We start from the raw sequence: 13,363 nt of genomic DNA, 5'->3' as shown, positions 1-13,363 counted from the left end.
AGTTTGTGTGATAGAAAAGGAAGGCTTTTGTTTCCGAGTGTGGAATTTTATGTATTTTCTAAAGAAAATAATAATAATAATAAAATAAATGAAAAAAATTTAATGCCCTTTGCATGCTGTACAATGAATAATAATTATTTCCTTGTAAACTGAAAGTTCTTTATACCGTTTAATAGGAATTTAGCAGTCGCCAGTTTAGTTTGCATAGCAAAGTGCATAGTGTTTTGTTTTTTTTTTTTATTTTGACCCAGTTATATGAAACAATTCTTGCCACAATAGTTTAGTAAAAAAAAACCCCATACCGCAAAGTTCAGACTTAATTTTTGCTAGTGATATGTGGCAACTCTAGTTTATGCACAGTGGGATTTAGCATATAAAGCTTCACATACAGAAGTTATATTTTGAGAGTTAAGTTTTTGTGATTGCCTGAATTTATATTAATAAGAACTAAATTTAGTTGGAAGGAAATTGGCTTTTTTAAAAGTAAACTTATGGCTAGCTAAATCCCCTGCAAACACTAGTAAATGTATTCTTACACTTTGATTAAAGTTTATGTTAAACACCACTTTTTACCTTTTAAATCTCTGAACCTGTGCTGAAAACTACTGCAATACTATAGCATTGCTGAAGAACACTGATTTTGGCATAAGAGGCTAATTAGTGGAAAATTTGGAAAGGTAGTTCAAAAATCGTCAAAAGATTATTTTTTTTAATACATTTTTTGTTTTTTTTTAAAGTATTCAAAATTGTGTTTAATGTGTGTGTTATGTTCCATGAAGTAAATATAACTCTAAAATAAAGATTCTTTGAAAGATGGGTTTTTTTTTCTTTGTCTGCATTTGGGCCAAAGGTCTGTTTTCTATAAAACTTATGTCTGTTTTGACTTACTCAGTAATTTCAACTACTTCAGTATATTGATTACTAGTTAAAAATAGTTTGCTACATTGTGTATAAATAGCCCAACGAATATCTGGAAAGTGACATAAATATTTTATAACATTAGGGAAAAAGACTTGCATAGCATGAGTTAAGTAAATCCTGCATTAAAATACCATCATTGTTTAAGGAGTGTAATTCCTCAAATGGTAATCTGGTTTTTCACATATCTTAAAATTTTTTTATTTCTCTTTTTGCATTCAGATGCTGGAAATTTTGCAGAGTTCAGTCAAGTGCACGTGAATACATACTTGTGCGTGCGCATGTGCTCACGCACAGAAGGTTCCTAATTTTACCATCTTTTTGTTACTGTCTTGGTACTTTGACTTTCCACACTTCGACTTCCACTGCTTCACATTTGAGTGTGAACTTCCTGGGGGGGCGTTCTTTAATGTTTTAAATTACTCAGAATTTCCATCTGCTTTTACTTGACTTGTGGTTGTGAAGATCATGCTTGGCCCATGGGATCTTACACTGTGCCGAGAGGATGTGGAGTTTTGTCAGCCAGGGAAATATGTCTGGTTTTTTGTTGGGTTTTTTGTTGTTTTTTTTTTTTTTTTCTCTTCAGCAGCTTTCATATGCTTCTCTTCTTGTGTGGTCCCACTAAACTGAGTATATTTGACAGAAATACTCTCCCTCTCTATCTTCTGTGTGCTGCTGTCTTTTAAGCAGGCTGTATAAGAAATCTGAGATCCAAAAAATTTTAGTCCTGACTGAAAACAAGGTAGTGTTACATAGAAAGGTACTTTAATAGTTGCACATTCCAAATTTATAACAGCATTCCACATTCCGGTTATACAAAAGTATTAGTAGATCTGCAACATACTAGTTATCTTTGTTGAATATTCCGTGCTTTCTTTTTGCAGGCACTGCTACAATCTACAGTTCAACAGCAAGAAGCAGCTATTGAAAAACAGTATATACTAGCAATTGAAAAACATTCTCACAAATGTGAAGAACTTCTTAATACTCAGGTATGGATGTGCACATACAAAAATCTTCGTGATTTTCTTTTAGTTTCAACTCTTTTCTGTTTGAAAAAATATTGACATATATGATCTCCAAAGAAAATAATAAATCTTTCACATTGTGTCCTCAGCATAACAGTAAACACAAGTATTTAAAAATGCAAAATAAATAATGACTCTTCATCTGTTGGGACCAAAGGTGTTTTATAACATTTAAACCTGCTTAGAACAGATTCAAGAAGAGTATAGCACTGAGAAGAAGTCTCAGAGCAACTTAATACTTACTCCTTTAACAGCTGCCATTTTTTGTAGTCTTGGAGAAAACATGCAATTATTTTTAGTTTATGTAGTTAAATGCAGGATTTGATTGTATGGGGTTTGCATAAATTTTTGGTCCAAATTTTTTTATATTTCTTAGACGGTAGACACAAACATCTGTTGCCCAAACCTATTTTTATTTCGTAGAAATCTTACATAAAAAATACAAAAACTAGCTATGAGGAGTTACATAATATTCAGAAATATATATACATAAATAGGCCTATATTGGCTCATATAACATGACGTGAGTAAAAGCACACTGCATAGCAACTATTTGGAATCACATCAATTACTGATGAATATCTGAACAGCGTAAACCAGGTTTGTTACTGAAAATATCTTGGTTTGACTTAAGTACAGCTCTTGAATCAAAATAATAATGAATATTAGTATATAAGTTTAAAAAAAAAAAAGCTAATTTGCTAATAGCATCCTGAAGTTGTTGACATTGTAATTAACAGTATCAACATTTACCTTTTAAGTACTATTAGCAACAATTCTACTAAAAATACAAAAGATAATTTTTTATTTAATTTTCTTGGGGTATATTAGACCTAAATACATCAAAAGTCCACTTCAAGTATTCCACCATTTCCAACAGTGTTTTATGACCATTTCACTGTTCTGACAATATCAATTAACACTTAGTGCAAACATATATTAAATATATAAGCATCTGTATAAACAGTATGAAGGAGAGATGTAATAGTTTGGAGAAATCGATTCCATCACGAATGAGGAGTTTATTGCACAGAACTACAGTTATTTAATGCTTACCATAAAGCTCTGCCTAAAAAGCAAATGAAAAAGTAAAAATTAATTTTAAGAAAATGTTTTGTGTATCTGAAATGAACATATTGTTTGCTAACTTGATATCATTTTCTGGATGTTGAAAAGGGGTGAATCTCATGAAATCTGGAAGTACTATAGGAAGGTTTTTTGTGGGTATACTTAGAGATTGAGCAAAAATATTGCTCCGAGATCTGTTATATTTGCATCGCAAACCAGAAGGTGGGGACGGAAACGTGAAAACATGTTCAAGAGGTTCAGGTTTACCTGGGGAGAACCCAACAACGTAAGGGACCTATTCTTGGTTGTAGGACAGGAGAGTACTTATGACATAACACAGTGCCCAGTTCACATCATGTCTACATTTAATGCAATTTAACGCCCCCCCAGAACAGGTTTACATTTTGTTTACAAACTTCCAAGTCATTTCTCATTCAACTTGACCAAGGTTTATCACTTTAATTGTAATATAAAACTGGGATTTTGAAGACAAGTAGAGTGCTTATGGTAGAACTACCAGGTTTAATAAAATAGGATTTATACTGGCAAATTTTGTTTACTCATAAATCTTTGTTGGAAGAGATCTGATAAGTGTGTAGTGTGTTTTTATTCTTTCTGACTACATCTATTCTTAAATATATGCTTTGGTGTTCGTTTTAACATCTGTTTTTGTTCAAATGATTTTGTTGTGTGCTAACAGTTAAGATTGTTGAAATGATTACTAATGATTATACACCAAGTTGATTAATATTCTATGTCATGAGATTGTACATGCATATCCACCTTTACATGGAGAGTTATGAGTATCTCTATCTTTGTAAAGAATTTTTTTTGGCACAGCAGTAATCACACAATGCAAGTATGTTCTGTACACAAACATAGCTTCTTTTTTTTTTTCCTTCTAATATTCTTGCCTTACAAGCAGTATTTTGCCTTCAAACTTTTAAGCCCACGTAAAACTTTGTCAACCCACATAATTTTTTGTCCTCATTTGCCATTCCTTCTAAATTTTCTGCTGTTTTATTTCCAGTTGCACAAAATCAAGATTATCTCATGTAATAACTCCTTTCTCGTGCTTTCTCCTAATCCCATTTTCCCCCTAAATTCCCATACCCCTCCCTCCCAAAAGTGTCTCTTGGAGAAGGAGGAAAAGCTGTTTTTCTCTGCTTGTCCTTAACCTATTGTTAGAATTTATTTAAGTTTCTGATTTTAAAGTTGTATCTTAGCAGGGTGTTGTGCCTGTGATGGAGATGCATGTTAAAAGTCTGTTGGGAGAGGTACCGTACTGCTGATAAGGCCAGTGTACAAGGCTGTATCTTCTAGGATAGGGGAAGATGTGAAAAGCCTAGTTCTATGGTTCTACCTCAGTTTCCTTCTGGACAAATTTCTGCAGTTCATCTTTGATTGTTACACGCGAGGTTTTGCAGCATACTGGCTAGCTATAGGTAACATCACCATCATCTACGGGAGGGAACCGTCAGCACAAGTTGTCTTCAGTTCTGTACCTTGTTTCAGCTCTGTCAGCTATCTTTTCACTGTACTATTTTACTAGATTTAACTCCATAGGTCTGCGGTTTAGGACATTGCTAAAATTGCAGAAACTTCTCCAAAGTAAAATTCTGAGCCATTTTTCTATTCTGGCCCTTCTGACAGATTCCTTCCCCACTGATCCTAAAGTAAGAAAGCTCTGGTCTATTTTCTAGTTTAGTTTCATCTGCTTGAAGTTCAGTATACTCTCTGACATACTATACTGAACTGCCTCTCAGGGAAGCATCCCTCTGTATTAATCGTTGTCGCTATTCATTGCTTTTGAAACAAACACTTGAGAGATGAGCTGGCAGTATCAGTTACTATTCAGTTACTGCACGCAGATGCCAGATATTTCTGCATCTACCCTTTTCTGTTAATGTCACTTGTCTTGAATATCTGATCTCAAATGTCCCTTAGGTCTGGAGCTTATGGGTCCCCTTCCCCCTTTCCTGGAATGTGTTGAAAGGACCAGTTCCCTCAAAGAAATTGATGATCACTCTAGTGATCATCCCCTTCCTGGGGAACAATCTCTAGGGCTGCTGGTTTTGTTTAAGGAAATACACTCTCATATCAACATTTCAAAATGCAAACCAGGAATTTTCATGGTATATTCAGGGGCACCAGGGTCATGGTGTCCTTCATCAATGAACAGGACAATGAGAACTCTTCTCTATGCCAGAAATCAGTCACATCATATATTGAGTATTTAGGAGAGCAATGCATGTCAGTTGTACATTTCTAGCATTTGAGGATATCAGAGAAAATGTCTTTGGAAAACACATATCAGTTTATTACAAGTTGGAAAATCACAGATTTCATCCTTATCTTTTTCTGAGACACAAACATATTTGATGTTGCCTCCTGAAAATGAACACCAACTTTGATCTTGTGGTTTAACTCATGTTCTATATGAAAATGCATACTGAAAAACATGATCAACAAACTTTTGAATAGAAATTTTTAATACCCAGAAAATGAAGGCACATCTAACATCAAGTTAATAAAAGTGCTTCAGTATACTCAGGTATTGACCTGTCAGTGCTAGAAGTGAGATGCCACATGGGGTAGAACAATGCCTATCTTGTAAAGTATGAATATTAAAAACAAAACCAAAATCTCAAACAAAACCCCAAAACAAACGAGACATCTGGCAGTAAAATTTCTCTCTCTGAGAGATTATTGACAAATTTAGATCATAGTTCTACCTTCTTTAGTAAGTGGTAGCAATCTTTTATGACAAATGAGGCATGGAAAAGGTCTACAGGTTATGCACGCTTTGATTTTTAGTGGGGAACAGCAGCAATTGCCTGGGCTGGATGCTGGATGCAGCTAGCAGAGGCAGGTATCACTGGCAATATTCTGCTGTTCCATACTTCAGTATGTAGAATAGAGTGTCTTTCAGCTTTCCTTGTTTTCCAGTGTTTGAATAGAAGTAGTCTGTTCAAACATCCAGGTAGGTTTTTCTTCTGAACATAGAGAAGACATAGAGACTGAGTAACTTTAAAAAGCACAGACCATAAAAGGCACCATAAAAAGATGGAGAAAGTAAGCATCTATTATTTAAAAGTATTTGCTATGTAGGACTAGGATATTCTAAGGAATTTTCTCATTAAGGTTGCTAGACCATGAGCATGGTAATGTAAAAGGAATGACCTGTTTTCACTGGAAGCCTTAGAAATGATGATGTATCAGAAATTTCTCTCGCTGTTCAAATGAAGTAGATGGTGTTAAAAACGTAGACTATATTGAGGTTGATTTTTATATTCTTTTCAAAACAGCCAATGATATGTATATTAAGGTAAAACAAAATCTTAAATACCTGCAGCAAATCACTTCTCATTTATGAGAAATCATTTTCCCTCTATTTATTTATCTTGCACTTCCCTTACCTTGATCATCTCCTTCCTTACTGTCTTCTAAACAGTGTGAAACAGGCATTCTCGGATGGGGAGGGATTAAAGTATATGTGAAGTGAGGTTCAGATCACACATTTCCAACTCTATATCATACCTGGACACTATTCCTCTTTATGTCTTCCTGAGGAAACAGTATCAATCAAAGTAGTGTTTTCATGCTTGGATGTAGTTGAGGGGGATATATTTTACTGTGGTCCTTAATTATGTTAGTCTGCATATTCTCCATTTTATATCATATAAAAGAAGAATAAAGACAGACAAGGAATAAAAGTCTTTAATTCTGTAGTTCAGTTGCATGCATATTCCTTTCCTGGGCTGGACTACTTTTCTTCTGTCCAGTAATATTCAGTCAGAATAGAAGTTCCGTTTGCTAGAACTCAGGTTTTTATAAGTGTATGATGCTTCCAAGAACAGCCTGTGTACAAGCAGAAGACTGGTGTGACAATACTAATGAGCTGCTGGAATGTGATAGATACCTTCTCCAGTATTTGGTTGATGCATTTTGATGTGTTTTGTATGGCCTTCTGTGAAGAGAACCAGTAAGTGCCCCGGCAATTCCTAAAGTGTCGAATGTACTTGTCTTGTATAGCGAGTGATTGTTTGTATGCCAGAGAAAATTGTTATTTCATTCAGCAACTTAGTTCCAAAGTCAGGAAGTATAATTTTCTATTATTTCAAATTTTGTTTTTATATCTACGCAAAATGTACAGCATGTTATTTTACAAATTTTTATTATTTATTTTTTTCCCCTCTTGTAAACAAAGGAGGTTCTATGTTTTTCCCATCTAATGGTAGTACTTGAGAAATCTATTTAATGTCTGATCTTGAAGGGAGCATATGCAAACTAGATTCTTAGAGAATTTTGGATATTTGCATTTTAGGAGACATTTGCCAATTTTTGCAGTGAGAGTAGTAGGTACTTGAATAATCTTGAAGACTTGCAGACTGAAAAACTGAAGACTGGTTCATTAATTCCAACTATGATAGCTTTGGAAATTCTTGAGAGTATTTATCATGTCCCCTTCTTTGGGCATTTCCTCTCAGTTCTTAGAAATCTTGCACTTTGCAAGATGTGGGAATAATTGTTTATTCATTGGCTCCAAAATGAAGCACTTCTTAGCAGTCATTCCTGTTACATTTTCATCTCATTCACTTTGCACCTAACCTCTCATCCTTAAACACAGTTCATCTAGATGTGTCTTTTCAGGTCTGCCGCTCTTCTGCCAAGAGCGAAGTTAGACTTTCTCAGAACTTCTTTATTCTCTGGTAGTTTCTGATTATGAGAAGGGGGAAAGAAACTATTTATTAGAATCCTGTTGTCAGTTTGAGTCATTCCTAAATTCATAATACGCCCTTTATTTCTGTGTATATAGAGAGAATTAGAGTGAAAAGATCAAGAATCAGCTTTTCCTGTGCTGGGAAGGATTTGTTTATTTGTTTGTTTTCCTTAAATCCTGAAAAAGTTTGATTTATCCTCACTTTGTGTTTTGGTTTTTGTATGTGTTGACTTTGTATCCAATATTGCTTAGTATTTACCTCCCAAAGTAAAAGTTACATTGCTAAGATTCAAAAAGCCATATCTGTTTTTTGAAAAAAATGTAAATCCTTATCAGAGTCTTCTAGCTTCATTTAAATCTGCCCACTATTGCAAGCTAGTTAGAGGATGGTTTTGCAGTCCCTTTGCACTGTTAATTAAGCCAGGATGCTTTCAGAGTCTCAACCAAAAATCTTATTTGGAAGTTGCCTTTGCTTCCTTGGATTTGTCAAGTTCCACTTGAAAGTAGCTCTTTAGTGTGATTTTTTTTTTTTTTTTTTTCTTTCTGCCTTATTCTTATACAACAAGTTTCCTTAAAATCTTCATTGCTCATTATGAATTTATATCATCAACTCTTGTCAACTGAACAACTAAATAACATAGTATGATTTTTCTCCTCAATTATTTTTCTGTCTGCTATTGTTCAAAAATTATTTTTTTCCTCCCTTTTGTTATCTTCAATTACTGAACATTTTGCTGTTTATATTGCTCATATTTTAGGAGTTCATTTCCTTTTATTTTTCCTGATAGGTGGAGCAATTCTGTGAGAACTCATACAGGCTATGAAATGAATTAGATCACAAAAACAGAAGGGCTAATTAATACTTTTTTTTTCTCCTTCATATTTTTACTGAAGTTTCCTATCTCTGTATCCTTAGGACCTTGAAGTTGGTGGATTTTTTAATAGTCTGTATTACTTTGTACGTTTTCTGAGAAAAGTATTTTCATTATTAGATGACTTTGTATAGATTCTTACTTTATTTATAAAAACAATGAAGCACATATGCAGCAAAATGTTTTAAGCTTAACCTCAGCCTGTGATGTGCCTCAAATTATACAGTTTACATACTGTTTGTATACTGCTGAGTGGAACCCTGAGTACGAGTATAACCTTAGTTATTTTATTACCACTATTATAATTTTTCTTTATATTTTCATTGTTTTAACTTTTCTGGTTTAATAATGTTTTGCTGATTCCTGAGCTTTCTCTTAGAAAAGTTTTGCTGCTTTGTTAGCCACTTGGACCTCAAACTGGCAAAAAGATACAGTTCAACCATGCAGTAATAAGTTATAATTTGAGGAAGTGGAAATATGTAACAGATGTTGGAATTCTTCAGACAGATTTTCCACCTTGCGCTGCCAAACACTCAGATGCCACAGATAGTGAGGACAGTGTAGGAAACCAGTTATGATTACCAGATCTTGTCGTTTGACTTAGGCATAGTTTAGCAGTGGTGAAGAAAAGGTGCAGTATAAAAGAATATGCTGTTAAATATAGCTACCCTTTCTACAGGAGCAGAAAACTATGATTATTGTTTTAATAAGGTTGCCTTTTTCCTCAGGATAATATTTTGAATAGGATGTAGAAATGGGCATATTTTGATAACATTACAAAATCATGACGCTATAACTGTGTATTTTTGTTATGTCATCTCCTTCTCACACAGAGATAATGTTTCCCATGACCTGTGTTATTTCTTCCTACTGTTGGATTCCTGCATAAGAGATAGAAATAAGACTTGAATTTTGTGGGTTAAGAGGACTTCTTGTTAAAATAGGTGAACAAATTTGAATTGGTGAATTCTTAAAAAGCCCAATCCAGTGGATTATCAGTCCTGCTGATGAATGAAGTACTGAAACACATGCTGAATGTTTCTGAAGGTATTTTTTCCCCCAATCTTGAGGGCCAGGGATTGTTTTACGTCCATATGAAATGAAAGTACAAAAAAAAAAGTACTGGAGATGAGAGATAGTTTTATGATGCCTGTGTTTTAGTCTGGAGAAAAGGAGGCTGAGGGGGAGACATTATCGCTCTCTACAACTACTTGAAAGGAGGTTGTAGCGAGGTGGGTGCTGGTCTCTTCTGTCAGGTGGCTGGAAATAGGATGAGAGGAAACGGCCTCAAGTTGTGGCAGGGGAGGTTTAGGTTGGATATTAGGAAAAATTTCTTTACTTGAAAGGGTTGTCAGGTATTGGAACAGGCTGCCCAGGGAAGTGGTTGAGTCACCATCCCTGGAGGTATTCAAAAAGCGAGTAGACAAGGCATTTCAGGACATGGTTTAGTGGGCATGGCTGATGGTTGGACTCGATTATCTTGAAGGTCTTTTCCAACCTAAATGATTCTATGATTCTATGAAATGATAATTAGTTATTAATAGCTTTAATACAGTGTTTTAGCTGTAAAATAGCTCATATTCTGCATTATTTCATTCACTCAATGAATTATTATAATATATACTATATAATCCTTCAAAAGATGCTTACCTGAAAGAAAAATGTCATGATTCCTCAGAAATAAATTTAATATATAAAAACAAAAAAGACTGACTAGTTGCTATTGTGATTAAATCTGTTTACAATGTCTTCTGTGACTCACATTCCAGGAAAAAAAGAAAGATTTTTTGATTTCTTTTTTACAGGAATCAAGAAAAACCACAGGACCTCTGTATTTATATTTGAATCTACATCAAACGTTTTTCATTTGGAACCATTGCCTAGAGAACTTATTGCAGGGAGGAAAACATTATAACCTTTTTTTGAATATTTTTGAATGCCTTTTGTTTTAAGTTGATTTTCAGAAGACTCTTCTTGACCCTCTCTTGCTACTTTCCAGAGAGTAGGGTAGAAATATTAGTATTTCTCTCCACTTTGGAATACCACTTTTCTAAAAAGATTGGTTTTTTTTTTCTTTTGTTGGAAAACACTTTCTTGTGTCTCTTTGGGCCATCACGTCCCACTACAATTTGTTCTTCAGAATTTTTACACAGCAGAATTTTGCACTCTTAACCCTATACTCCCTGTCTAAGTAATAAAAGGAAGCAAATTATAGCTTTGTCAGAAAGATGGCTAGGTAAGGGTGCTGGGCTATGGAAGTTAGTTCAGGCAAAGTGATGCATTAAAGAGCTATACTATTTGTTGTACCTAAGCTAAAGGTTTTGAGATCTGGCTGAGTATCTCTGCATAGTGTTCTACTGTCTACTGTGCTTTATACATAACATGCACAATGTGAATGTGCAGCCTAGAAAACTTACATTGGCTGAAAACTTTCCTGTTGCACTGAAGTGGATTTTTCACTGAGATTTATCTTGGCCTCGCACTAATTCATGCACCATATTTCCAGTTCAGGAGTTTTAGGGGTTTTTTTTCAAGATTATCTGTAGCCATGACTTTTCATCAATTTCCATTTTTGCACTTTAGTCCAGAGAGTCAGTAAGGTATATTTGTTTAATAACAGCTGGAAAACTGGATTTAAAGCCCCAACATGTTTAGAATTTTCTTACCTGTTTTCTGGTTCTTGGATTGTTGATTAATAAAGGAAACCCTCACTTCAACTTCCATTTAAAAATTCTGTGGACACTGTCTTACAGTCTACACAGGTTAGGTGCTTTTTTCCAAACATAAGGCTCCATAAGTAGGTCTCATCATAACTTTCACAGTAAAACTGGAATAGACTGAATTATTTATTATTATTTATTAAGACTGTTAGGTCTGATGAACTCATTAGCCTGCTTACAGGAGGCTGATCACTCTTTCTTGAAAGCTTTTATTAGGTTTACTTGTTGAAGCACAAGCAATATCCTCTTGACAGGTACAATTACCAGGAGACCTCCAACTTTGATGTCCAGATAAGCCTAAGAGAAAGTGGCCTCTACAATGCTTGGGAAACCAAATTCAGTGTATATATAGCTCAGAGTGGTGCCTTAAGTCTCAACACTCTTCCTTTTTTCCTTTAATACTGTCTAACAGAGAGAGGAACATGTTCATAATTCTTACCTCTGGAAACTGGGAATGCTGAATGATATTCATTCAACTTGCATCCTTTCTATAGCTTTTATTCCTGTTGAGAAGGGGAGGGTTTTATGAGATAAGTTTGCTTAGCATTGGCATTTATCTCAGTGTTTATGATCTTTAATTCAGCAATGATCTGTATTGTTAAGAGACCTTTACTATAGTTGAACAAAAATCTACAAGCCAAGTAAATGAACCTAAAACATCCTGCTATTTCCTGTTAGCTAAAAATACAAGAGCAACTGAAAGCTCTCAAATGTGTAAGTGCTGAAGTGAAACTGTCACCTTTTATATGTTGTTAACCTTCAACTCCCTTTAATAACTTCATCTGAAACACCAACTGAGGAAGCACTGACTTTATTTAAAGTTCATTGTGGCCATTTAGTACCAGAGTCCAAAGTCATTCTGCATGCGTCTAGAAAATTAATGTACCTAATGCTTCTGTATAATAACTTCTACTTAGAAGGTGTATGGATTATTTTTAATCTGAAGAACAAAGCTACCTGCCCTAATTTAAATACTAGTTCCAGAGGGGTTACAATAGCTTGCTGTGCAGAGACATTTAAACTAACAACTTGGAATTCTATTCATACATTCATTAATCATTTCTTTTGCATTACTGCTTTTTTTTGAAAGTCTGTCAGAAAGCTGTCATTATACAGAAATAGCTAAAATTTCCTTGATTGCTGTCAGAAGAGGGAACGCACAAAAACCTTTACTATACATAACTTCCCACATTTTCTACTCAAGTGTTATGCATAACCTAGATACCCGAGTATGCCTTTGAAAGATCTGTGCTTCTATAAAAAGGAATTCAGATGGCAAGGTGGTGCATTCTTTTCTATAAAATGGATTAATAATACCACTGAGCTCGCATTACATCATTTGAATAAGCACAGCTTTCAAGGAGATTCTGTGGCTCCATATGAAGGCTAATACTACTATGGAGCACAGTACCTTGGGAAAAATTCTTGATAAGTAATTAAAGTTCTTGGTAAGTAATTAAATTGCTTATTATTTACATGCAGAATGGAAGCTTTCATCCTTTTTATTTTGTCTATGCTAACTATGCAATATGGGCTTTCTGGACTCAAGACTTATTTCAGGGAGAAGCATTTCATGTAATACTTTATTCTGCTTTGTCTACTTCCAGTTACTTATTTCTTTTCATATAATTTATGTAATTTAATTGCTTAAGGTACATTTCTCTCTGAAAAAGAAACCTATTTGGCCAAATATAAATTCTGAAGCCAAATAAACAGTTCTTCTAGGACTAGTACAAGATAATTTGCTTTACTGGGTTGTATGGACAGCTGTTGCAACATTTGTGATGATATATTAACTTTTAGAACTTTTAGAAGTTCAGATATGAACTTTTAGAAGTTCAGATATGAATGAAGGTAACCATTTATGGAAGGATTATTCCACATGAATAAACATTTACATTATAATAGGAAAGGACATGCCAAGCTATTCACAAGAGGCTTACAATCTTGAAATTATAAATTTAACGTTTCCATGAGAAATGGGGTTGCTATATAATGTAAAAGAAGTTGCGTTTGAAATAAGCCAGAAGTCAT

General features: G+C 34.3%; 1 protein-coding gene across 7 annotated transcripts in view; it reads left to right on the top strand.

Moving 5' to 3' along the window:
* Positions 1-13,363, top strand: part of CCDC91 (coiled-coil domain containing 91) — a 160,883-nt gene that overhangs the window by 86,815 nt on the left and 60,705 nt on the right. For all 7 annotated transcript variants that reach the window (XR_003927223.2, XM_030041178.2, XM_030041180.1 and 4 more), the window contains one exon: positions 1,803-1,910. Coding sequence is in view for 6 of the 7 variants with exons in the window: in XM_030041178.2 (XP_029897038.1) it covers positions 1,803-1,910 (108 nt within the window). In the remaining variant the exon portion in view is untranslated. The remainder of the gene's footprint in view (positions 1-1,802; positions 1,911-13,363) is intronic.

Source organism: Aquila chrysaetos, chromosome 17, assembly GCF_900496995.4.
Source record: "Aquila chrysaetos chrysaetos chromosome 17, bAquChr1.4, whole genome shotgun sequence".
In the NCBI taxonomy this organism is placed as follows: Eukaryota; Metazoa; Chordata; class Aves; order Accipitriformes; family Accipitridae; genus Aquila; species Aquila chrysaetos.
The sequence above is the reverse complement of the archived record's forward strand: the minus strand, read 5'-3'. Positions and strand labels throughout refer to the sequence as shown.